We start from the raw sequence: 27,731 nt of genomic DNA on the forward strand, positions 1-27,731 counted from the left end.
ATAATCCAGTGCTATTTATTGAAACACAATTCTGAATTATAAAAACAGAACCGAGCTTCGACCTTTTCCGGTCAACCTGTTGCTGACCGATTGGTCTTTAAGAAGTTCCCTAACAAAGCCGTCTAAAAGTTTTGTTAGGTTAAGCTCAAACGCCAGTATGATTTCTTCAAGCACTCTCAGTATTACAGCGAATTAAAAATTAATCTAAAATTAGTTTACATTACATCTATTCAAATAATTTGCCTATCTGTTTGATCAACTGGCTGATTATCTTTCAGGCCGCTAGTTAAATGACGCTGTTCTGGTAAAAGACTAGGCTGTTAATTGAACGGCTTATTAACCTAGTTGACTGCGACATATACACAAAGACAATATATAGAATCACAGATATAAAATATAAACAGGCGTAAAAAATCGTGCCAGCCGTTATCATCTACAAACCATAACCCACTAACGCTAAGCTAATTTGTATGTGTATGACATTAGCTCACACTGCCACGATTTAAAGAAAGATATTAATTTCGTGGGAAATATACTACACATTGCATAGATAATAGCATTGGATACGAAATTGGTCTAGCGATACGACGTTCTGCTTGCCGCGTTGACAAAAAACAAACTACGACTATCATGAGCAACTTAAAATTTGACATGCAGGAATTATTACGTAAAATAGGTGTTAATTCGAAGACCATTTGGAGATAAACAATGTTGTTGAAATGTCACCTCTATGACCTGAATCCAAATTTAAAAATATGGAGACTTGCAGAAAGATGCGTGACTATTTAAAATGTTTCCAAACCATCAGATGACTGGTAAATACAATGTCAATATCTAGCTAGACTATAAATATTCGAAAATCTTAGAGATCATGTAATAAATTTCAATTTCGCAGTCACGTATTTAAAATAAGTGACTGCGAAATTGAGTTAAATCGTGATACTGACTTATATTACTATAAATGAGTTTCTTAACAAATTAAATAGATGTCAATCTCATTGTTAGTTCGAGATTTATAGTTACATAAAACAACAACTTAGCTGTTTACCTTAGCTGACTATCTTTAACTCTTCAGTGTATATTTAGTACACGTAATGGTAGGGGAGCCCACGATGCTAAATGGGGATTTACTCGAGCGTCGTGGAGACCTATTGGGTTGCAAAGCTTAGATGATAAGAAGATAAAAATGTTATATGATATATACCTTTTCATCGGTGGGGAAAGCGGCTATAGATGTTTAAATATGTAAAAAAAACTGTTGCATGGACATACTCGAGCGCGTCAGATATTGATAGCATCAATGTCCTACGTATTTTTAATAATGTACGTATGTTAATCTGATCATTTGCATGATGGGGGTGGTTGTACGTAAGGGTTAAAAGTGAAAAAAAAAAAATTTAATCGAGCGCGTCAGGTTTTCTAAAAAAAAAGCGCTCATTCAATAATCTGACGATTTCGATCTGACGCAAACTCGCAGCCATTATTATAATGTGCAAAAAAAATTCGCCATTTTGAAATACTCGAGCGCGTCAGATTAAGATATATATGGTTCAGATTTATATTCTTAACGTTCTGTCTCATAATCTGACGATTATCTAGAGGGATTTGCCTGATCTGCCAAAAAAAATATTAGAAAAACGGTTCACCCTAAAGACCATCCCTGCAATTCCATTCCTGGGCGCTTAAAATTGTACTTATGAGCTCGCTGAGTTCAAAGAAATAATATTTCTATGCGTTTGAGTTCTCCCAGCTCGAAAGTCTGATAGAAGTTTCATAGAACACTATTTTTGAAATATTCAAACCCCAATAACTTTTGAATGGATCAAGCAATTTTCCCGCGGTTGACGGCGACGATCATTATCGACGCATTATCGACGCATTTTTTAAGCTCTAATTATTTAATTCATCAAAAACGATAATCCGATATGAAATGTCGAAGTTATGTGATAGAAACACTTTTTTCGGTTTTCTTTCGTTCACGATATCTCTCGAACGAATCAACCGATTTTGACCAGTTTGGTGGCGATCGACGACGTTTTTTAAGCTTAAAGGTGGATTAGTTTTTGGATGAAGTTGATGGATAAAGCCGTTTTAAAGTTATTGCAAAAAACACTTTCAAAAAAACAAATTGTTATTTTTTTAGATTTTTCAAAATTTCTCAAAATCTATCGGTCCCAATCGGTTCAAATTCACATGAAATCTAATTTTGAGGGAAACGCGGAGAAGGAAATGTAGGCATCACGCAGCTGCACGCGTTTATCGCACGAACTTTATCGACGAAATTTTGTTATTTCGGCTTGCGGAAATCGTCAGATTATATTATATTTTTCAATATTCTTGAATTATTTCATTCAAAATAAAAAAAAATTAGCTACGCTCGAGAATGTCAAGATGACGTTTTTTTTTACAACTTTGCTGCCCTCCCCTCTCTTTACGTCACTCTCAAATTATCAGATTAGTGGAATATACACTTTTTAGGATGTGATTAACTAACACTACCTTAATCTGACGCGCTCGAGAATGTCTGATGATCAATTTTTTTTACTAATCTGATCCTGTATCCTTCACGGGCGGCCTTATAATATATGGGCCTCATATTTGGTGGAGGTACTTAACCGGGTACAAGGTATCCACCTGTATATTAATCTGCCGCGCTTGAGTAAATCCCGAAATCCCCTCTTGGGCTCCCCTACTATAAGTGAAGGAGTCGTATATCGCTAAAAGTTGTTAGCCTTCAGCCTTCTGCCTTTTTAGTCTGTGGTATCAGAAATTATGTAGGCTGTGCATTTGATCTGTGGCGGGAGGCCTGTGTTACAATTGACGACTGACGTTACAACTTACAAATAACAAATCACAAAAACAAAAGCAGTAGACACTACTAAATACTAATAGTTATCGTCGTCATTAACTTACAAAATAAATGTGCTATTACTTTAAGATATAATTCATATTATATCATAAATTATGGAAACAAATATTATTAAAGTCAAACAAAAAGTAACATATACGGACGGCGCTCATTACAACAAAATTTATTTTACTGTGTTTAAAGAAGAATTAAAAGTAGAATGTGAAGTATTCCAAACTTGTATTAATGAGAAGTTCACTGATTACAATGACTTGGTTTTAGAGGCTCCAAGAATCTGCGCCAAATGTGATCAAATATTTCCAAATAGGTAATATAAAACAAGTGATGATATTAATTTTTTAGGCATTTATAGTGTCTGTTGCGGCGCTAGCAAAAGACAGCGTGGCAAATATGGTAGACTAAATTTTTTTATGTATGTTGTTTAATAAAAATATCTATATTTCATAGACTGAATTACTGTAAAATTTCCATTTTTGTTTCAGTTTTACATATTTACAGCATAACTTAAGTCACATACAAGTAAAAGTTCCTAAAGTGCAGTGGATATTTTGTCACCGTTGTCCAGAAAAATTTCTAACTAAGCCGGCTTTAGAAAAACACATCAAGGAGGCACATTTGAAGCTGAAACCACATGAAAATAAATTAAAGCAATGTGATATATGCAACAAGATATTTTCAAAAAAATATTGGTACGCTCATAAAGCCGTTCACAAAGGCAATCAGACTTTAACATGTCATAAATGTAAAACTGGAAAGGTCTTCAAAACAAAAGTTACATTAAGGCGCCATTTAAGAAATGTGCATGATAATGTCAAAGAGATCAAGAAAGAAAAAAATATTGCAAATGATTTTAAATGCAATGAATGTCCAAAAGTGTTTCAAAGTAAGGACTGTCTTCAGCATCATGTAAAGAACTGTCATGTTATTATGGAGGTTAGATGTGACTTATGTGGTGCTGTGTTTAAAAATAAACCTTATTTACTTATACACATTAACAGGGTCCATTATGATGACGGACATTTATACCCTTGTGATATTTGTGGTAAAACATTCAAAGCTCCGCGTAGAGTTAAAATACATAAGAAAAATTCACACAAATTTATATCAAAACTGAAATTTGAACGTGGTAGTAAGATAAAAGTTAGTAGCCCAGAGTTATGACATAAGCAATATAATATTAACGTTTATTTTTGGTTTAAGCAAGTAATAAAACATTTAAGTAAAATATCTTTAAAATTAATAATTATTTGTAAATATTCATAAATTAACAAATTAATATAGTGGAATCTTTATAACTTTAATATCAAGGGAAATGCAAAAACGTCGAGTTAAGGAGAAATACTTACAGAGGTACGATTTCTAAGTGTATTATTCTAAAAATAGACTAGAAGCTCCAAAGCTTGTATTTTATTGCTATTATTTCAGGAATTCCAAGTAAGAGGTTTTTAAAGTTTACTTTTAACTACAACTTACGGAGCCGCCTATTTGAGTTGCAAAGTCTAGTCTTTTTTAACTAACCGAGGATTTTGACTTAACGAGGTTAAAGTTTTAGAGATACTACTGTATTAATGTTTATTTTTGGTTTAAGTAAAATATATTTTTGTATTATTTAATGAATATTTACTTAAGATCTCCAGTTTTTAGACACCAAATTATGACTAATAAAACTTTAACATTGATATGTTGATAAAAAAAAGTTCTATCATTTGTTTAAATGATTTTTTTTAAAATTCCTAATTAAACTTTGCATGTGCGGTCATAATTGTTTTCTAATATCCGAAAATAAAAGTGACTGAGGGAAAAAAATTAGAGGGATATATAGATTTACGTTTACCTAAGTAATAAAATTGTTCTACAAAGTGATATATGTTGTTTTTTTGTCTCCCAAAATCCTCTTTGGAACTTGTTTACTGAAGTTGTCAAAAAAGTTTATTTTAGGTACCTACCATTATTTATTCTTCATTATTTTAATGAAAACGCTTTCCAACAGTTGGAAGTTATGTAATTAGTTACATATAACTGTTACGTAACAAGAATAGCAGTTTTGTTCTTTTTATATATTATATATATAATATTGCTCTGATTATATATATCTACACTGGACTGAGATAAACTTTATATACGTTGTAGAATCATAATAACGAGAATGTTTCAAAAACGAACATACCTATTTAATTCTCGCTAAAATTTAGTTAAAAGTAAGGAAATCATCGTATCCTAGCGCTCATATATTAAATATATAAGCCATAATGATACCTTAATGTATAACTTACAACAGCTAATATACCTGAAATGAAACATTGAAGGCTAGATGATATCAATCACAATATATATTAATCTAGATACCTCATGATAACGTAATTAACTAAGGCAAGCAAAGATGGCGCTTTTTACAATAAAATAAAAATATCACTTGGTGTAAGTATTGTACCCTAGATGGCGCTAACTCAAGATTTTTAATTAGTTACGACGTAGTGAAAATGTAATCGTAAAACGTGATCCATTTAATAAAAACAGATAACAATAATAAGTCTTTAATTGTAAAACTAACATAATAAATAGAATTTAATAATATTATTATATTTAGTTGTACTGGTCAACTTAGTAATTACTTAGTTATGTTAATAAATAACTGCTTATAAAAAGCATAAGCCTAAAAACTAAAACATAAGTACATCATTATACTCTCAATTGACACTTTACTTAAACAGGTTCAGTAAAAAAATACAAAATTGAGGTAAAAGTATAAATGTCGTGCCGTAGTTTTTGAATAATTATTTTTATTTATTATAGTAAAAAATAACATATTGCTTTTGACATTATTAAGAACTCATTATGATTTGATCGTAAGAACAATTTTCGTTCGACAGTTTCTTTATTTGTGCAAATCAGACTATCACGAAAAATACTTTTCATTTTAGTCTATGATACTCTTGTGAGTGTCATAGACACACTCACACTCTCACGTTTGTACGTGGCGTTCTATTGGTAGAAACATCGCTTCAGTAGATCAGAGGTTATCCCCTACAACGTTACAGATTAATATTTATATAGAGGCACGCTTTATCATTTAACAACCGAAGTAGATTTCTTCTCTAAAACGGTATCCGAAATGGGTAGTTCCTGTGTGTGTCGCCCATTCTGAAAGTAATTTTTTGTGTTAGTATCACTAAACCAGAATTATAATAACTAAACGCAATATTAGGAGTCGCATATCTCTAGTAATGTAGGGGCAGTATCAAAACAAGAATTTGGAGTAGACAGCAGTCTCCACGAACAATTCTTGTTGCATCTTCTTTATCTTTTTATCACCGCGTAAACACAATTTGACAGAAAGAGATGAAGCCTTTGTTAAACAAGATAGATTTAGTTGGTATGAATCTTTATAGGACGAACGTGTTTTCATGCAATGATTGAAGCTGCAAACCTGTCCTATTTCACAAATGTAAAAGACTTTTGTAAGATATTTAACAATGCGGAATAACGATGCGGAGAGGTTCTGGAGACTAGTGATGATAATAAATTTAATAATTACTTACCCTTTCATAGTGAAATTCCGCTTATTTCTATTTAGTGCGTTCAGCGCAGTTATATGAGAATTTTCAAGTTTCACGGATTGCGCTTGCAAGTTGCTCCAAAGATGGCGAGCAGTCGATGTCTTTACTACCACACTATGATCTAAGTGGAGTTGATAACTGAAATAATGTGTTATTGTAAATATAAAATGTGAATAAATTATATAGACGAACTATATTAACGAGTAACTTGACAATTGACATTTCAAACTCGGACAATAATAGTGTGCACCGTTTTCTCTTTCATTACAGCGTAAAAAAATTTTTGGTAGAGAGTTTAAAACTATTTTCAAACTTAATTGAGAATTTAAAAAAATTAAATTAATTAACTGATCATAAAACTAATTACAAGTACCGTAAACATAGAATTTAACGTGAATTTATTATATTATTTCCGAAACAATATTAATCATGTGTATAATTCAAAAATTTCAAAGAAATAGACATTGATATATTGCAATAAATAAGTTTAATTATTATCAGAACAGTGGCACAATATGGGCCTCACATCTGTAACTGTTTCGAGATTTTCTTGGACAGTGGCGTAGAAAAGGGGTGGGGGTGCATCGGGTGTCACATGTTTTGGGGTGACACCCCCCGGTCTCTCAACTTTAAGAACAATGTACAAAAAAAAATCGCTAGCATAAAAAAATATTTTTCAGTGACTCCTCCACTAGCACTAGCTCAACTCTATGTAGAATTGGGGGATTCCCGCAAATGAGCCTGACACTTTCGTGGGGATTTCTCGTCCCATACTCCATCTTTTAATAAATGAAGTATTTCCGAACCAATTCGACTTAGGGTCCTTCAAGAAAAGAGCGTACCAATTCTTAAAAGACCGGCAACGCACTCGCGAGCCCTCTGGCATTGAGAGTGTCCATGGGCGGCGGTATCACTTAAAATCAGGTGAGCTTCCTGCCCGTTTGCCCCCTGTTCTATAAAAAAATGATCCATCATCTTTATCATATAAAATTTATTGCTTTTTACTCTCGATGGGGTGACACCCAAGGGAGCTACGCCACTGCTTCCAACACATGTATCTACCTGATCAAGAGCTGAGCAGGTGTAACCTCCAACCCAGCAGCCATTGAAAGTACCAAAGGATCATCTATCACTGGTGATAATCCACTTGTATACTCCAACGGCGTCCCCTTCGAACCTAGGACTCCATAGCAGCTTAGCTTGACATCCCTGGATTGGCAGAACTCGTCCAAGCGGTATTGTGTCAGGTAGGGATGACACTCAACCTGGGGAAACATCTGGTTTTGTCATTATGAGATACTAAAATCATTTTATTTGGGAACCTTATCAGATTTTTTTTTATATATATATCGTCTATTGTTTTTAGTGGCTTTTTGTATCTACAGGGCCCTGGGATGCAGCCCAAAAAGCCCTTAAGTATAACGAACCTGCCGACATATATATGTTTCTTAATAAGAGTGTTGAAGGTTGTGCTCTTTTAGAAGTAAATCCTATTCCGGCCATACATATCCCCATCGAAAGAGCTTTATCATCTCAGCCAATTACTTTCCGTTAGGCAAAGTCGCTCTGCCCAAAGTGGCTGCCCCAGAAGAGGATCGGATAAACACAAGCACCAAATCTATATGATCATCCAGGTCACCCGAAAGAGATAAACTTAAGAGTAACGGAGCAAGAATCTTACTTGGTTAACAACAGGTTTGATCCTTCCCTTGTCAAGGATTCTATCAATTTGCGCAGAGTTAAAGTTGCTGACACCAACGCGTCTCACCAAGCCTTTTTTCACCAGTTTCTCCAGACCAAACCAGGCGTCTAAGTAGTCCGATTCGCTGTACTGAATGACATTAGCGATTTTCGGTATGGGATCGTCACCTTCCTGAAAGAAAAGACTGGTTCGTTAATATTGGCATTTCTTCTATCTTCATCGTGAGGACTTCAGATACATTCTGCCCCACAGCATAATGCTGTGCCATGGCCATTACACGCCATTACACCCACATTTTATCCTTTTTTGATAATATGTTTTTGTTTATTATTTAGTGTGTTTCTTTCTGTGTTTCGTTAATAATAAATGTCTATGTCTATCAATGTCAACAAAAAAGAAAAATAAACGGTTCAAAAAAAATGTTGGTTAAATAATGTCATTATTTTAAGTAATTAAGTTTGTTATGGAAGAGTTGGGAAGCCTAACACAGGTATTTTTTACTTAAAAGGGTTTCCAAATCTTACACTTTGAAAAGAAAATGTACTTAAAATGAATAAAGACTTATTATTATTATTATAGAAACAAACCTGTAATTTTAATTTAATTCATCTTATATCTTTAAACGAGCAATTCTTGTATATATATATAACTGGAATCTCGGAATCGGCTCCAACGATTTTCATAAAATTCGAAAATCAGAGGGTTTCGGGGGCGATAAATCGATTTAGCTAGGAATCATTTCTAGAAAATGTCATTTTATTTGTGTTTATCAACTTAAACATAGAATTGCTCGTTTAAAGATGTCAGTCAAATAAAAACTTAAATATGAATATAATCTTTATTCGATAATTATATTCATATTTCATAATTTTATTATTATGTAATTCGTACTTAAATAAAATTTCCAAAAAACACGATTTATAAAAAAAAATAACGAGCTAAGCTCGGTCATCCAGGTCCTTTACCTTAAACGACATAGGATTATGTATTAAATACAAATCAAAATAGTCCAGTCCCATAGCTTTTAGGGACATTTTGCAAGCTTTCTCCACAATGTCACGACGGTGAAATGTACTCCATAACTTCGATATTATGAAGAGGTCCTCACTAAAATATATATTTCCTTTATTAAACTTACTTACAAAATATTTACTATTATTGTTTTGAAGTTATACTTCTTTTTGAGAAAAATGATGAGAGTGAATTTTTACGATGTGCGCGCACACCGACACCTAAAATCGACATCGTAAAGTTAGGTCTAGGTGGCATGGAAATCGATAACTATCTTCAAGTTGTATGTTCTAGTATTTTTATATGTAACAGTACAATTAAACAGTTTGAATTAATAAATTTTTTTTTTTGTGGTTTCTAAATCAATTTCATATACGACGGTGATACAATTTACTAATAATTTATTTATTTAAATAAAATGTTTTTGATTAATTTTAATATATTTTATCGTTAATCACTACTGCATTCTAACACACACACTTTTTTTAGACGAAAGCTTGCCATCGTTCGGCACACTGTTATATTGGTAAACGAAGCACAAAAAACAATATTTAATGTGACAAGCACTAATAGACAAACATGACATACACGCAGAGATCATGCGAACATTAAACAAAACAAACAATAACCTTTTTTTTTGTTTTTTTTTTCAAGAGCGCATCGTGCAATCAGTCTTCTGACTATGAGCAGATAAGTTGAGGACTGACGGGTGGAGACATTCCTCAATAGGAATATCTACCATAATAATATTAGCTCATACAATGTTGCCACAAACAATAACTAAAAAAAAATTCAAAGAACTAAAGAAAAATCGATTTTAATGTGTGGGGTGAGCAATGTATATCCGTTGAATGCTGTATATGGACATGCAAAACGTATTCTACGGAGGAACAAATGGATGATGAGATGCCTGGAGTATCCAGAGGGTACACGAAATATAAATTTTATCATATTATCTGATAATTAAATTTTGAATGCCTGCCTGTTATAAGATAGGACATGCAAACCACAAATGAAAAACTTACCGTCTGACAGTTCCATCGTTAATTTTCTCGTTTATAGCTTCGCCAATCTCTTTTTCGTTGCCATAAATAAATGCGCTGTCAATGGTACGGTAGCCGAGATCTATGGCGGCACAGATTATATACTTCGTTAGACTTTTGTGTAACTAAAATAAGATATGTTATTAAAAATGTATATCCTGTATGATCCTGATTGAGATTTTTTAACTATGAGCAAAAATAATTAATATTAGTTTAGCTTTAATGGCTGCAACAAGTTAATTTTAAAGTAAATTAAGCTGAAGGAACTTGACTGCGATGTCGTCATACCTGGAAACGCGTTAACGAAGTTATTTCGACTAACGCCCAAACCCAATAACCTACCTCAATCCATTTGACTATCTGAGTTAGACATCTTAATACAAATATTGATATAATTGTGTCAATAACCAATCAGTGGATTGTAATAGCCATTTGTCGATGCAAGCTATCCGTGGTAGGTCGGATCGGTGTATGTGGATAGACCTTTGTATGAAAATGACAGTTCCACTGTGCCAATATCCTATCTTAAGATTTTAACTTACACAAGTTTTTAAAATAATTAAAAATCGATTTGATATGTTTTAAACATAGACTATTCATAGATTATTCAACTGTATAGAATAGCAATATTGTTAGTTATGGATAGATAGATTTAGGAATATAAGTTTAATTTTTTAATGTTTTTATCTAGAATAGTTGGTGTGGGATTTTGGAATTCTATCGTATTAGTAATTACTGTAAAGATAGAAAAATGTAGTGAAAATAAATATATAAATAAAAAAAAACTGATTTATTGCTACCTACTACATACATGAAGTTATCTCAAATAAAATTATTTGCAGCTCCCTTCTAGAAAAGTTGCCTTTCCTTGTTCCTGCCTACAAGACTCGTTATCGTGCTTTCTTTCATGTTCCTCACATCAACACTAACTATGCAAATAACTAAGTTTTGTATCGCGCAGCCCGGACATACAATGACCACTATTAAAGCCTTGACTTGTTTAGGCTATCGCGGAATGTAGTTAAAAAGTATATTAAGAATATCCATAGCGCAAAATCATCTACATCACGACCACACCCCACATACACACCAACCACACACCACACTTTTACACCATCACACAACACAAATCAAATCAAATCAAAATTTATTTATTCATGTAGGTAACAATGTACACTTATGAACGTCAAAAAAAAGAAATATTAAATGAATTTAATTTGATATTACTGCCAGTTCTCAAATCAAGGGCGTAGAACGGAAGAGAAGAACTGGCAATAAACTCTCCGCCACTCTTTTTAATCGCCAAGTTTTTTTTTACACAATGAAATACGCACACAATAAAACACAACCAAATTAGGCTTAGTTAAATAAATTGAATCACACTTAGTTAAATGTATAGAATACTTTTTGTTTGTTTATTTCCTTTTGTAAATCTTTTTGTAGTAAAATGTATGATGTATTCCATCTTTGGCTATATTTTCAGTGTATTTGTTTGTGATTATATATAATTTATGTTAGCTGTAGAATTACGAAATAAATAAATAAACTAACATAGTAATAACCGTCTCTCTGCTTTAATAAAAACCTATTATTATTAATAAAATCCACTTACCAGAGCAGTACCTACTCCAAGTGCCGGCATCATAAACCCATCATTAAGTTCAACATACTTCAAGTCTGTGAATTTCCCGTACTTCTTCGCTCCTCTTAACTCTTCTATCCGTTCTCTCAACTCGTCTTCACTCATGTTGACTTCGGGCGCTCCCTTATGCTTAGGCGTGTCTGATTTTACCTTCTTTGGCGAGGTAACTTTCTTCTGAAAATGAAACATGTCATAAAATTCAACATTGTATATTTTAAATATGTCATAAACTATATAGTAGCATTTCCTTTTAAAGGTTGATATGATGGTTAATTAAATTTTGTTAATTAAATGCCACGCTTTCAAAGGCTTGACTTAACAAGGACTTTGACTTTCTTCTTAACAAAGACTTGGTGCTTTGACCAAACCATTGTCTCTGTCATCATTTATATATCATTGTCAAGAAGTCTTCAACCAAGATCGTCTATAGGCTAGGTCTCCTCCTACCAGCCACTTTGCCTTTGGTTAGTTGAGGGAGATCATATTTTTAATGTTACATAAGATGTTTTCGAATATTTCCTTTTTTGTAACATTAAGCGGAATAGAAGAGGCCTATGTAGACACCTTGGCTTTAAAAAATAACGGTCAGAGAATAAAGGTTTCATTAATAAAAGAAAATGTATTTTTTTTATGTTACAGGAGGCAGACAGGCAGGAGGCTCACCTGAAGTTAACTTATATGTTATATTTCGTCTTTCATTTTTATAATTAATACTTGATTGCCACTAAAGTTGAAAATAAGAACTCTTTTCTTAATATATATTATATCCTTTAAAGAAATATTAAGAATATCCATATCGCTAAATCGCTTGCATCATGGAGGCCACCCCACTTTCACACCATCAAATTACAGCCAAATTACGTATTAAATATATTTGTTTTGATGTTTTCGTCATTGGCTAAATGTTTTTGTTTTAAACTGATTTTTTGTTGTATATGATTTATATTAACTGTAAGAATATGAAATAAATATTATTATATTAAATATTATATGTTATAGAAAACTTACATTATTCTTTTATTTTGTTATCAATTTTTGAACCTATATCTGGTCACATGTGTTGACAAATGCGATATGATTTTGGGCAGACAAATCCGACATTATCAGTACTCATGTTTCAATGATAATCTTAATAGATAATGCGTTTGAAATTGCATATATATTATGAAATATAGATTTCTAGGACACGACACGCCCTTTTTGAGGTACTTTAAAGCTAATGATTAGCTAAAAATTTGAGAAACTAAAAAGTTTGTTAAGAAATTTAAATATTTTTATAACGTGATCAAATTTTTTGTAGAACGAGGAACCGAAGTACAGAAAAACTACTGGCCTAAATATAGACAATTAAATAACATGAATATAGTCGGTAGTAGGCATTTTAAAAAAGCATTGTTAAATGTCTATTAATTTATCTGCTATTTTGCTAGTAATTTTTATTTCTTAAGTTGTTGTGACAAAAAAACTAACACTGTAGAGCAGTGTTGGCCTAGTGCCTTCAGCGTGAGACTTTCTTTCTATGTGCCCATTTAACATTTGCTCCAACGGTGAAGGAAAACATCGTGAGGAAACCGACATGTCTTAGACTCAAAAAGTCGACGACGTGTGTCAGGCCTTCAGTCATCACCTACTTGGCTATTAGAGTTAAAAATGATCATGAAACAGATTCAGAAATCTGAGGCGAAGACCTAAAGAGGTTGTAGCGCCACCGATTTATTTATTTTAACATAATATACTGTACATATTATGTTTTTAGATTTAGATGATTTTTTAGTAAAATCTTCTGATGTAACTTTTATCCATGTTTGAAGCTTTGTTGTAATTTTATTTATTGACATAGTTATTTTATATACAGTATAAACAAAGAATCATTAATATAAAATCTCTTTTTATCAAAGCTTACCTCAAACAAAGCAATCTTTTCAGACACAGATCCACTCCTGGGCTTCTCCTTGATATCAATGATACCTTTCCTTTCCAGGTCCATGCGTTCAAACGACACCATCCGAACAATCATATCCCTGACTCTTCCCTTCACAGCATCACCCAAATCCACTTCAGCATACGACAGCTCTCTTTTGATTTCAATTCTGGGTTCTTTATTTATATCTATTTTTGGTTTTTCTATATTACTATTAGTCCAATTAAATGGATTAGTATTTTCTGATTTTGGTTGTTTTAGAACTTCATCCACGATTTTTGGTAAATCAGCATTTTGGATTTGATTCCGCGAGAGTTTTCTCTTATATACATCTGCTTCTTTTTGCTGTAAATTTGATTTATATTTGATTTGTTGATTTAAATTGTTGGGAAATATTATTAGTCGCAATGTGGTTAGGGCTTTGGCATCGTTATTCTAAATATATGTTGCAGCTATGTTAACTGTAATAATGACTTTGAAAATAATTATAATAAAGAAATAGTATTAGCGGTAGTATCTTAGCCCATATAAGTATTATGACATATGCAGCTGACAGTGAGGCAATTGCACCGATAGATAGATATATAGCACAAAGTCGGATTAGTTACGAAGAAAAAATCACGTTAAACGGACACATGGGGATCCCATTTAAATGCTTCTATATATAGAGTACAAAAGATGAATTGAGATACGCAGCGATACTTTCATTTTCACAAGGTCATAAACATTTTTTGAGTTATAGTAAAATATATGACTTAATTTGTTAATAATTGGTATAGGGTCCGCCGGCATAGTATTAACGAAAACTGTCACAACGTGTACACAACAAGAGGACGTTTTTCATGTAAATTTCATATATATATATAAATGTATATATATATGCCATAAACAAAAGGCACTTGTACATGACAACCTTCGTACTATTTGTGTAATATAGTATTTTGAAGGATTCCTTCACTTTTGCCTTCAGTCACCGTGACCACGCACGTCGGATAAATTTAAAATTATGTTAAATAATTATAAGTTTACAATAATACAAAGCTTCCATCCGGTAAAAAAGTGTTTTCTTTAAATCTTTAAATATTAATAATAGACAATATAGGATTCCTTCACATGAACTTCACTTCGAATGATAGTGATATATAACTTACCTCAAATAAAGCTATTTTAGACAAAACAGTCCTTTTAGGCACATCCTCAACCATCTCTGGTTTATTTTTAATATTGCTGTAGTCTTTAGAGTCTAATCGACTAATAACTCTATTAACCTTTCCTTTCAGTACAACAATATCTTCTTCTTGGGCGTTCGACAATAGTTCTTGTATCTTCTCTTTATTTCTTCTTCGCTGTTCATGGATATCTTCTATATCACTATTTCTTTCGGGGATTCTATTTTGTTCCTGATTTTCTGGATCGATATTCTTATCTGTAGAGTTCTGTTCAACTTCTGTGCTTGGTATATCTGTATTTAATGGGGGTAAATTATCCTTACTTTCTCGTATCATTGGTAAAAAGTCCTCTATAGGAGTGTCTGGACGATTAAATAAAGCATCTGGATGACCTAGGATGGGGATTTGTTTATCTCCACTTTTTATTGATTCATTATCTTGCAAATATTGATTACTGTCTGGCATAGCTGTGGTTGGAGATTCGATCTTTAATTCTTGAGGTACTTTATGTATGTCAGAGTGTTTATGATCGCTAGAGGAATCAGTTTTATCAATTGATAGATCGACAGATTTCGAAATACCATTAACTGTGTCTTCACTGTCAAAAATGGTTGGCTTCAAAAGATCTGTTAAAATATTTTTAGATTCAGGAATCTCTTGATTCAAGTTATCAAATACGTTTTTATCAATTGTATCATAATTATTATTTTGGTTTGTCTCGTTTACTTCATTATTAATTACAGTGTCTTGTGCATTGTTTATTAAAACAGTCGGTTTTTCAATCAAGTCAGTTGGTTTGATTTCACCTGTAGGGTAAGTTTCTATCGTAAACGATACTTCCTTTTCTAAACTTTTAGGTTCCTCTGATGATTCCATGTCTACGTGTTCTTCATTTTTACGAATTAACATTGATGTTTCTCTACATACCATATCCTGTTTTACAATTGTGTCGTTTTCATGAGGTATGGTATTTTCTATAGGCTGTTCATCTATAGCACACTGGATTTCATTGACATCTTTTGACTTTACCTCTGTGGTTTCCGTAATAGGTATTGCGTTATACTGTTCGCTATCTGGAATTTGGTTTTGTGCCTCTTCAACATTTTGAATCAAAACATTCGTAGATAGATTATCAACATGACTTAGACTTCGCTTTACACGGCTATTTATTTGAATTTCTTTTAGTTGTACATTAGTACAGTCGATAGATTGACTCTTTTTGAGAATTCGCTTCTCTTCAGTTACAAGATCATTTTTTACAGACGTATTATAAGATACATTTTCATCATCTTCCATTTTATTTTTCTCTGTATTTGAGATTCCCGGATCAATGTTTGATATACTTAGTGAATCTTTTGTATCAGTTTCAGTATAACTGTTTGAGGTTTCTTCGTCTGCTGTTGCTGTGTTTTCTTGTTTCGCAGTATCTGTTGTATTGGAAACATCAACGTTTGTTTCGGATTGAGTTCTGTTTCTTTCACCAGCTTTTGATTGCACTCTAAGCAATAATTTAGTATAATGTTGTGGATTTTGTATAGATGAACGCTTTTTATAAACGCGCCTCCAATTAGTTAGCTTCGTAGCTTCAATGTCATGTTCACTTTTTCTTTTAAGCATGGGTATTCTACTTTTTAGTTTTTCTACATTAATTGGTTCTACTTTATTTTCATCATAATCGTGTATTATTTCTTCAAACTTCATCTCTATCTTTTCTGGATCTTTAACGAAAGCATTTGAATGTCTATCAGAGTTTTGTTTAATCTCTTCGAATAATTTGTCGAATTCTTCTTCTGCTCTTGGCGAGACAACACTTTTAGGATCTGTATTTTCCTTTTCTGCTTTTGCAGCTGTGACGAGTTTTTTCATATCTTTTAATCGAGGTATTGATGACTTCCGTCTTTGTACTGGTATCTGTAAAATGTACGGTTTATGGTTTTAATTAATAATTTAACGACTTATACACTAACACTATTCTGGAAAAAAACTTATTATGAGTAGATCATGATTATGTCTGTGAAACATTATAATTATTATTAATTTAATAACGTAATAATATAATTTAATAATATGATATTTTATCACTACATATACTATACTACTATAAGAATCGACTATAATTAAATATTGACTTATAATGTAATTATAATTCATATTCTACCTTTAAATACAAATTTGCACGCCATTATGTATGGCAGAATACACGAACTTTAGATTGTACCACGATAACAGTTTTATACCATTTAAATGCAAATACATTATTATTATGTATACCATGTTTAATATTAAGCAATAACCAAAATAAAATAATCTTTTAAAAACTGATCGATACTCTTTTTTTTTATGGAACAGGGGGGCAAACGGGAAGGAGGCTCACCTGATGTTAAGTGATACCGCCGCCCATGGACACTCAATGCCAGAGGGCTCGCGAGTGCGTTGCCGGCTTTTTAAGAATTGGTACGCTCTTTTCTTGAAGGACCCTAAGTCGAATTGGTTACTTACTTCTTCCTCCATTTTCTTTTTATCTTCTACTTGAATGACCTGGCGCACAGCTTTCCTTAACATTGGTATTTTAGTTTTACTTCTCTTCTCTTCATGCTGTGTTTTTTCTGAAACCATATTTAATTTATTTAGTTACATAGCTTATCTACTTCTTTATTTATAAGCTATTGTTCGCTGTTTAAGGGCACGAGTGTTCGATCAGAAAATTGCGTACTACAGTACAGAAATTTCAAAGTACCAGTCATCTGAGAAGATGGAACATTCCTTCAGGTTCATCAGAAGCAGACAACAAATAACAAAGGAATGGAAAGACTCATCTGCCATCGTTGGACGAAGCATGCACAATTTGATCCAAAATAAAACATTTCCAATAAAATGTACCTATCTTAATATATATATTTCTTGTGTGCGTGTGTATGTGACTGAACTCCTCCTAAACGACTGGACCGATTTAGACGAAATTTTTTGTGTGTGTTCAAGGGGATCTGGGAATGGTTTAGATTCACAATTTCCGCTGGACAATGTTTTTTTAATTAATTTTCAATTTATTAGTTGTTGTTGATTTTGGAATGTTTTCCATTGGATCCGACAGACGGCGCTACCATCGCAGTGTCAAATTTTAAATAATATTCGAATTTTAATTTTAGTCTGTCCCGAAATTTAAAAAAAGTTTTGTTATCATTGTGTTATATCGTGTGTGACCATGTGCTGGATCGTTAGAGATCGTTAGATATTGTCATAACATTTGAATAATAATTTTCATCAAAATGGCTTATTAAAAATTTAAATTTTGAAATTAAAGACGTGTAGACAGGACAACGTCTGTCGGATCCGCTAGTATACATATATGTTTTACTAATTATTACCCACTATTACACTCCAAATGTACATTGTAAACATATAAAATGCATAAACAATGGATACAAAGTAATAGACGGAAATGAAAACTTTATATGGCGAATTTTGATTAAGTAAGAATGAATGTTTGAAAATACATGTTTCGGATCCGAGTGGTCGGCATACAGCACATTGAGTGCTGAATACTCCGATCCGAGAGCTTAGGATGGTTTAAAAAAATAAACGGGATACTGGCACGGATCCGAGTTGACGGCACCGTGACACCGCTCCACTCGGATCCGAGAAAAGTGCACTTAATGTGTTAACAGCAAAATAATATCCTTGTATACTTTTTCCAAGTATGTATAAAGTATACAAGGGTCTCTTTGAGACTTATTTTCTATACATGTGGACTAAATCTACATTAAATAATCGGTTACTAACGTATTTATCCATATCAGGCCATTTTTTAAAGGATTTCTCTTTTTACTGTTCTTATATATAATTAAATTAAATTTTAAATTTTATAAGTGTGCAATTGAATAATTCTCTTTAAATTAATATAATTTTGTTAGTAAATAATACAATAATACACGAAATGCACATGTGACAAGCAAAAGTGACAAACGAACGTCATCGTAGTAAATGACTGATCATACATAATGCTATATCTAAGATTATATTGTATTGAAATGAAGTAATTACCTTCTAGTCATAATACATATACTTAATACGTAAAATAATTCTATTGATCACATGGAAATAAAACCGAATTGTTTCGCTATATTGACACTTAAAAATCATTCAGACTTTATTTGGTTGTCAAATTTGTTTATTAATCAAAAAGTCAGTGTTATTTCTTACTATTTAACGATTCGGGATTTATGAAAATATTGTTGTTAATTTGTAATACAAGGTACAAAGATCGCGCCTCCTAGTAGATTGTTAATATTTAGGTTGCGTCTATTTATACAAATCCGTATGAATAAATTTCATTAATTTTTTCAGTAACTTAGTAGTTTTTCTTTTTTATTATATACTGATATAACCTATCCGAACAATAATAATAATAGATTTTGTGGACAGCTCTTTTTACACCGACTTCCAGAAATTTTACTAGAAGACAGACTCCTTATAATTAAAAATTAATAAAATGATCATGTTAATAGATACTATAAATTTAGACCCACACCTGACATGATAGCACAATTGGTATATAAGAATCTTTCGGATTCCCCTTTCAAAGAAAGAGAGGGAAGGGAAGCCTTTCCGTCCTTATTACGATGAATATATATGCGTTTTTATTATATAATAATGACATATATAATGACTGAAGTATACTAAAACTTTTAATTCGATTCAAGATTTGACAATTTCAGTGTTGCAACGTTATGAAACGTAATAAATAGTGACGTTGCGAAATTAATCGATACGGAAATGGAATATTTCCGGATGGATTCCACTGGTTTATAGTAGTATATCTAAACAACTACTACTTTAATAGAAACTAAGTATATCAGGAAATTAAATATTTCTGAATGGATAATTTAGTTATGACGATTAATTTTATTAATTTCGTTACTTTGCAGTAATAAAAAAAAACAAAAATATTAACTTTTTATAAAATAAAGCAGCGATTACCAATTAATAAATAATTATTGTGAATAATTATGTATTTATTTAAATAAAAATCAATTATTTAGTCTTTAATTGGCACAACAATATTAAATAAACATAAATCGCAATTGTTTATCAATTTTTGTGTACATCACTACACTATTATATATAGAATCGAAATATAAGTCGTGGTATAGTGATATTATTGAAAACTTACCAGAAACTTTCTTGTCATTTGCAACAGATTTTCCTTCGGTTGCAATTTTCAATTTATCCATTTCCAAAACAGGTTTATTCATCCCCTCATCCTGCAATTATATTATTTATTAGGAATTGCGCTAGGAAGGCTCGTCTTAGGGAAAGCACGACTTCTGTCAAAAATCTATCAGAATTACACATACGCAAGTCAAAGTTAAGAATATCCATTGACCAAAACCTGCGTCATGAAAATATTATCACCTACATGCTCATTTCCTTTTGTTTAAATCTTTTTGTGTATATATATATATATGTCGCAGTCGGATTGTATAATCCGCTGTATTACATTACGGCTAGCTGTTTTCAAAAACAGAGCCGTTTTGTAATGCGGCGTCTTAACCATTAGCCGTATTGTCATTGCGATACGTTCTTCGATAAAGCGGCCCACGTTTAGCCGCGTTGTACTACTACTTAAATTTTAGGGTGACCATTCTTACAAAATCAAACATGCTTAAAGCGTAAATGAATTTTAATAATCATAAAAAGCTTACACAGGTTTCTTCTTTCGACTTTTAAACAGTTTATCATACACATTAAGTTACTTAAATCACAGGGCACAGTCATCTTGAAATAATTGGGTACATTACTACAAATAAACTTTTCCGAACATAAAATTTTAATAATCATATTATACAGCTAACATTTATTTTTACGATATTCTTTTCAACAATTATTATTCACTTAAACACAAATTAAAGTATTTGGCTTTAAACATTTTTTCTTAAATATAATAAATCACAGAAAGTCATCTTGAAATAATTAAGTACTACAATTTAACTTTTCCAAACATTAAACAAATTAATAAGCTCTTTTGTAGCTAACGAAATATAATGTACCTAATTTGTCAATAAGGAACATTCTGTAAAATATTTATTATCATAATTAAGCACTTTGTGATTTGGCATAGAAAATACTAAACTATAATTTAATTAAATAGTCTTTTATGAGGTCTTAGGCAGTATTCTTATATATATCGACATACAAAATATTATGCTGACCTACCGCAGAAATGAAAAAAAAATGACATACAAAATATTATACTGCATTTATCGCAGAAATGGAAGAAAATGACCTACAAAATAATTATTGTACTGCACCACCACTGAATTTCGTGGCATGGTCTTGGTAGTTTAATAACCATTTGTAACCTTCATCTGGTGCTGATTGTAAATCAATGAGATCAACTTGGCCCCTATAGTTAAAATCTTTTGAAATAATAGGTTTTGAGACAAGGCTTTTTTTTGGTAAGTTTCGTTTGGATTCGCAGACTGGGCATAAGGCGACAAATATTTCAATTGCCTTTTTTTGAACATAAAGTCTATTTTTTATAGCGTACAGCATTTTGTCTCGCCCGCCGTGGCCACTTTCCTTATGGATTTCCATTAAAATATCAAAATACTGCTCCATAGGTACCAATCTGATAGTAGGATCTTCAGGATTTTTTTTTCTTTAAAATCAAATTATCTTCATCGGCCACATTCATAATATCATATTTTTTGTACCAATAATATTGTGTAGAATTCCGTCGAACACCAGAATCCATAGCCACGTTTGCAGTTTTGATATGCATTATAACCTCTAAAACTCGGTCCTTTGTCCACGGTTTTTTCACTGTTCCACATTGAAAAGAATAGAATTTTTTAAATTGCACTTCAAAATTGTTCTTAAATTTACTGTTTACCGACAGATTTAACACGTTTCCTTTGTTTAATTCACTTGTAACTTCGCAATTTAGTAACACACTTTCTGCATCCAACGCCATTGTTGTTGTTATGACAGGCAGCGCCACGAGTGTTAAAAATTGGAACTAAAAACTGTCAAAGAGGCGGCTAATACCTCGCTTTATTCCATTACGGCTAGCCGTATTGAATGACGTAAGGCGACGAATACGTTTCGGCGAGTTTTCATTTAGCCGCATTCAATACGGCTAATGGTTAAAACGCCGCATTACAAAACGGCTCTGTTTTTGAAAACAGCTAGCCGTAATGTAATACGGCGGATTATACAATACGGCTGCGACATATACATTTCATCTTTGGCTAAATCTTTGGTGTAATTCTTTTGTTGTATATAATATAGTACTATAGGACTACAAAATAAACAAATTGTATTTTTAACTTCTAATTTACAATAACAGTTTAAGAAGCGATTAAATTGTTTTTTTATTATAATAGGTTCTGCTAGAGTGTTATAAACTTATAGATTTGATTTAGAGAAAACAAGCTATTTTCTTCCTTTGAACAGGTGTTACCTAATCGACATAATTTATTTATTTTATATTTTTATATAACTAGATATTTCCTATAAAACGGAAATATATATAAAACGCCGAGAGTGGAAATGGATGGGCCATAATATACTCCCGAGAGATTCTAAGAAAGAGAGACGCTAAGGACCGATCACTCTGACAATGCAAGGTTACAGCGCAATGCCCATGCGCAAATTACCAGCAAAACAGCGTTTAAATAAAACACCAATTATGTTTTCTTATTTATTCAATATTTATATTGCAGCGTTTGGATTTGCGTGACAATAGTTTTGCCCGGCGTTGTCTGCTTTTTGAACAAATTCTGATACTTTACCGATATATCTTCGGTGACAGTTATTTTCCTCGCTGTTATGTTTGCCCTGTTTGTGGATGTCTCCTGCTGAGTCACTGTTATGACAGGCTCATAATGGGCATCGCTTTCATCTACTCGTATTATCTGCTCGCCTGGTACATTCGACTCGATCGGGTCGTCCATTCTGAAAGATCGATTTTACAAAGTTTATTAAAAAACAGAATCTTCGAAGGACCAAGGAATTTGCGAAGAACGCAATAATATATGATAGAACCAGTAGAAGCGTTAGCAGGAAGATAATGGTCTAATAAAGCCATGGCATTGAAGAGTAATTTGCAAAAAACTGAAGAGTAAATATTATTATATAATTCATAATAATGTTTACTTTTCTTAAACATATATACATAATTCAAATTCAAAATCTTTTCAAATTTTATTCATATGGGTTACACGAAGTACACTTATGAGCGTCAAAAACAGAAATGTAAGTATATAAAATGCTTCTAATTTTCCATTTAATGCCAGTTCTCAAATCAAGGGCGTAGAACGGAAGAGAATTGACAATAAACTCTCCGCCACTCATTTTAATCGCCAAGTTTTTCTTTTACACAACTTTTGTATGGAGCCGCAACCATTACACCATGTTCTATATGACATCTTAAGTAATTAATAATAACAAAATAAATAAAAAAACAAAGATTTGTCCTCTATCAGCAGAAGGCATGGTGAACTAAGAGCACGTAATTCTGTTGCGCGGCAAAAACTGTTTTAAAAACTCTAATTTGTGGAACGATGGACATCGAGGTGATACGGAATTTTGTATTCTGCCTCGACGTCCGATGATGAAACTCTGCTAGTATTAATCCGAATTTCGAACAAACAGATTTATAGGTTACTAGCGGATCCGACAGACGTTGTCCTGTCTACACGTCTTTAATTTCAAAATTTCAATTTTTAATAAGCCATTTTGATGAAAATTATTATTTAAATGTTATGACAATATCTAACGATCCAGCACATGGTCACACACGATATATCACAATGATAAAAAACTTTTTTTAAATTTCGGGACAGACTAAAATTAAAATTCGAATATTATTTAAAATTTGACACTGCGATGGTAGCGCCGTCTGTCGGATCCAATGTAAAACATTCCAAAATCAACAACAACTAATAAATTGAAAATTAATTAAAAAAACATTGTCCAGCGGACAAAATTGTGAATCTAAACCATTCCCAGATCCTCTTGAACACACACAAAAAATTTCGTCTAAATCGGTCCAGTCGTTTAGGAGGAGTTCAGTCACATACACACGCACACAAGAAATATATATATTAAGATATGAAAAATAATTACCTGGTAATGAAGAACTTCAGTAAACGACTATGTCCGACGTCGTCCATAAATAAATTATCTGATAATGTTATTGATAAGTTTATCTTTGTCACGTTGATAATTTGCAACTTGGTAATGCAAACATGTCTTGATAAAAAGGAAATCCACTCCTTTAATCGTTCTGTGAAAATTTATTTAGTACGGAAATGCATACATAACCCTTACAGACTAACGCCATCTCAATCCATTTTTGACCATCTGAGATAGTCATCTTAATACAAATATTGATAAAAGTGTGCCAATAACCAGTCGACGGATTGTAACAGCCATCTGTCGATACAAGATATTCATAGTATGTCGTATCGGTGTATGTGGATAGACCTTTGTATGAAAATGACAGTTCAACTATGCCAATATCCTATCTTAAGATTTTAACATACACCAGTTTTTAGAATAATAATTAAAAAGCTATTTGATATGTTTTAAACATAGACATGTTTATTTTTTTATTTGTACGGTTTTATTTACTTTATTTGGTTTATATTGATTATCAAATATGAGTGTTAAGAGCGAAGAGATTGCATTCTATCCGTCGCCAAAAATGGATTGTCTTCGTAGGGTTTGGTTATTGGGATGCAGATAGGAGATCGATCGATTGTCAAGATCTGATCGCTGAATGTTTTCAATCTGAGATTGTGGATTAATCATTGGGTTCGGGCGTATGCCAATACGATAATGTCGAGGAAAATAAAATAAAATGTATCTAATAATAAACACAATCGCATACATTATACACATATAACATTTTGAAGCGAAAATCCCTTAATACATTAATTTATAGTTTATACACTGTATAATGCTCATCTTCTCCCTAGTTAAAACTTATGAATGTATTTGTCTTTTTACTATACCTAACACTGCGTTTCATCGACTTTCAAACTTCAATTATTTTAGTTTTTATTAAAATTAAAGAGTGATATTAAATTAATGAAAAGTGTAATACCACATTTAGATAGTGAAATAAAGATAATTGTAGAAACTTCTTTAATTATTTTAGTTTTCATCAAAATTAATAATAAACTTAAAAACGTTATAGAGCAAGAGCCCGTGCGTGCCAGACCTTTTAGTAAAAATTCAGTTTTATTTTATGATAAATTTGAGATGTAATTTTATACATCTTTGTTATCTGTTACTTGCCAAAGCCACCGCCGCCTACAGCTTCATTCTTACCTGTACTAGGGGCACATACAGAATTTTTTTTAGATTTTATTAAAATCCAAATGTCTGGCACTCACGGGCTCTTGGACTATTACATTCGTCTCATTATCATGACAAAATTTTAAGTTCTACCACGTGTGAAAACGCAGTCTGCAATTTCCCCGTACTAGACTGTCTAAAGTTAGTAAATCTTTTTTGGGAAAAGGGATAGTCTTCTTTAATAAAATCCCAGAGGCTCTTTTATCTCTGCCTTTTAATAAATTTAAGAAATGTATTAAAGAAAAGCTGTGTAAAAAGGCTTACAATAAAGTTTGTGATTATATAGTTGATAAAAGGGCCTGGGACTAGTGCTGGACAGGCTACTTCTAATTAATTTGCTATATTTGTTTTAAATATTGTATAATTGTTTGATGAATTCCTTTTTTTTTAAAGAGTACCGAGAGTTTTTTACGCCGACTTTTTCTCTCGGCCAACACCCTCTGTCTTCTTTGCCGATGAGTAGGGATGCCAACAGGCTCAAATTTAATGACGTGGAATAAGTGATACCATGATGATTTCATGTTCCAAAATAAACGTATATTTTTTTTAATTGGGGAACTCTGGGGAAAGTTTATATGGAGTAGCTTTTATAACAAATAAGAAAAATGTGTACATGTACTAGTGTACACACGTAAGTAGTGAAACTTCTTTATGACCATATTTTTCGAATTACCTAGTTAATGCAAATTTACAGAAATTGGTTAAATAAAAATATATAAGATCAAGTTTAACAACAAGTGTTTTTTATAGAACAGGGGGCAAACGGGCAGGAGGCTCACCTGATGTTAAGTGATACCGCCGCCCATGGACACTCTCAATGCCAGAGGGCTCGCGAGTGCGTTAAGAATTTGTATACTCTTTTCTTGAAGGACCCTAAGTCGAATTGGAAATGGTTCGGAAATACTTCAGTGGGCAGATGGTTCCACAAAGTGGTGGTGGGCGGCAAAAACTGCCAAGAAAAACGCGCAGTTGTGGAACGGTGGACGTCGAGGTGATACGGGTGGAATTTCGTATTCTGCCTCGACGTCCGATGATGAAACTCAGCTGCAGGTATTAATCCGAACAACTCCTCTGAACACTCTCCATGGTAAATGCGGTAGAAGATGCAGAGAGACCCCACATCTCTACGCAACGCCAAAGGATCAAGCCGCTCGGAGAGAGTTTAAAAATATTAACTACTAGCAGACTCGGCCAAGCGTTGCTGTGGCTAAGGTTTTTGTTATATTACATAGTAGTAAATTAATCAAGGGAAACCGTAGGAGAACTTATGTGAAACGTTGGTACCACGACACGGACCTAAACTAAACTACCTTTAACTCAGCGCCATCTGTTAGAATTGTATCAAATAATAAACAAATGTTAATGTTATCGTAATTTTAGTAAGGATGCCGATTTTTTTTGAAAATGAAATATAGCCTATGTCACTCAGGAATGATGTAGCTTTCCAACAGTGAAAGAATTTTTCAAATCTGCCAAGTAGTTTCGGAGCCTATTCAATTCATACAAACAAACAAAAAATCAAACCTTTCCTCTTTATAATATTAGTATAGAAAATTTCTATGGAGTATAAATTAATTTTATAAAATACATGAAGATTCTTAATCCACTCCTACCTCAGATAAACTTCACATCACCAAACGACTTTCACACACAGGTATTACGAACTAAATGGCTGTTATCAAAGATAATAAATATCGATTATTTTGATAAACATTTTTCCTTTCCGATAGTAGATAAAATTCCGGATTAACAGATGAATAATTGTTGCGTTTTTTATACAGAAATTTAATCGTGAACCTTCTTCGAAAATTGTGTTTAATAATTGCTTTACACTACATTAACTTAATACTTATTTAATAGTAAACTTATTGAATTATACTGCTGGTAGTAACAGTAAACACATATCTGGTGCATTTCTCGACTAATAAGTATCGCAATACAAACTCAAAATAACTTTATACATATAGGTAACCACACTTATGAAAGTCATCCGAAAAGAAGCTAAATTAATTCTTAATTAACAATTAATACCAGTTCGCAAGTCTAGGGCGTAGAGCGGGTAAGAAGAACTGGCTAGAATCCGCCACTCTTTTTAATTGTATTGACAATGACTTCGTGATGCCACAATCAATGCGTCTCTTGCCTCCCTCAATGTTCCAGCAACTTTGGAGCCTGAACATCACTTCAAATGTTATTAAATACAAGAAAAAGAAGCCTAACGTTTAAATCGTTGTATTTTTTAGATAAGAATTTTTACAAATATTGGTGTCTAACTAACTCTGCGCTGTCATTTTTCTAAATGTATTTTTCTAAATGTAAGATTTAATAACTAGTCTTGTTATTCAATAGATCAAATAAATAAAATATAGGATGACATTTGCATGCCTATTCATATGTGGCGGATTTTTGTTATTTATGTAACTAATTGTAAGACTATTCTAGCAAATAAACG

General features: G+C 32.4%; 1 protein-coding gene and 1 non-coding gene across 2 annotated transcripts; one reads left to right on the forward strand and one right to left on the reverse strand.

Annotated features, from left to right (window-relative positions):
• Nucleotides 1-2,851: 2,851 nt before the first annotated feature.
• LOC110996646 lies at nt 2,852-4,732 on the forward strand. The gene is made up of 2 exons (XR_006751043.1): nt 2,852-3,176; nt 3,352-4,732. It is a non-coding gene; the product is annotated as an uncharacterized LOC110996646 (transcript).
• A 1,195-nt stretch (nt 4,733-5,927) lies between these two features.
• Nucleotides 5,928-26,942, reverse strand: LOC110996654. Its single transcript, XM_022264449.2, has 14 exons — nt 26,893-26,942; nt 24,044-24,203; nt 22,708-22,870; nt 20,085-20,175; nt 17,414-17,520; nt 14,897-16,825; nt 13,728-14,090; nt 11,795-11,998; nt 10,165-10,307; nt 9,094-9,235; nt 8,108-8,299; nt 7,489-7,691; nt 6,409-6,564; nt 5,928-6,010 (listed from the first exon to the last, which is right to left on the reverse strand). The coding sequence occupies exons 2-14, from the start codon at nt 24,088-24,090 to the stop codon at nt 5,965-5,967; spliced, it is 3,786 nt and encodes a 1,261-aa protein (XP_022120141.2). The 5' UTR covers nt 24,091-24,203; nt 26,893-26,942; the 3' UTR covers nt 5,928-5,964.
• Nucleotides 26,943-27,731: the final 789 nt, after the last annotated feature.

The sequence above is a fragment of the Pieris rapae genome, chromosome 24 (assembly GCF_905147795.1).
Source record: "Pieris rapae chromosome 24, ilPieRapa1.1, whole genome shotgun sequence".
NCBI lineage: Eukaryota > Metazoa > Arthropoda > Insecta > Lepidoptera > Pieridae > Pieris > Pieris rapae.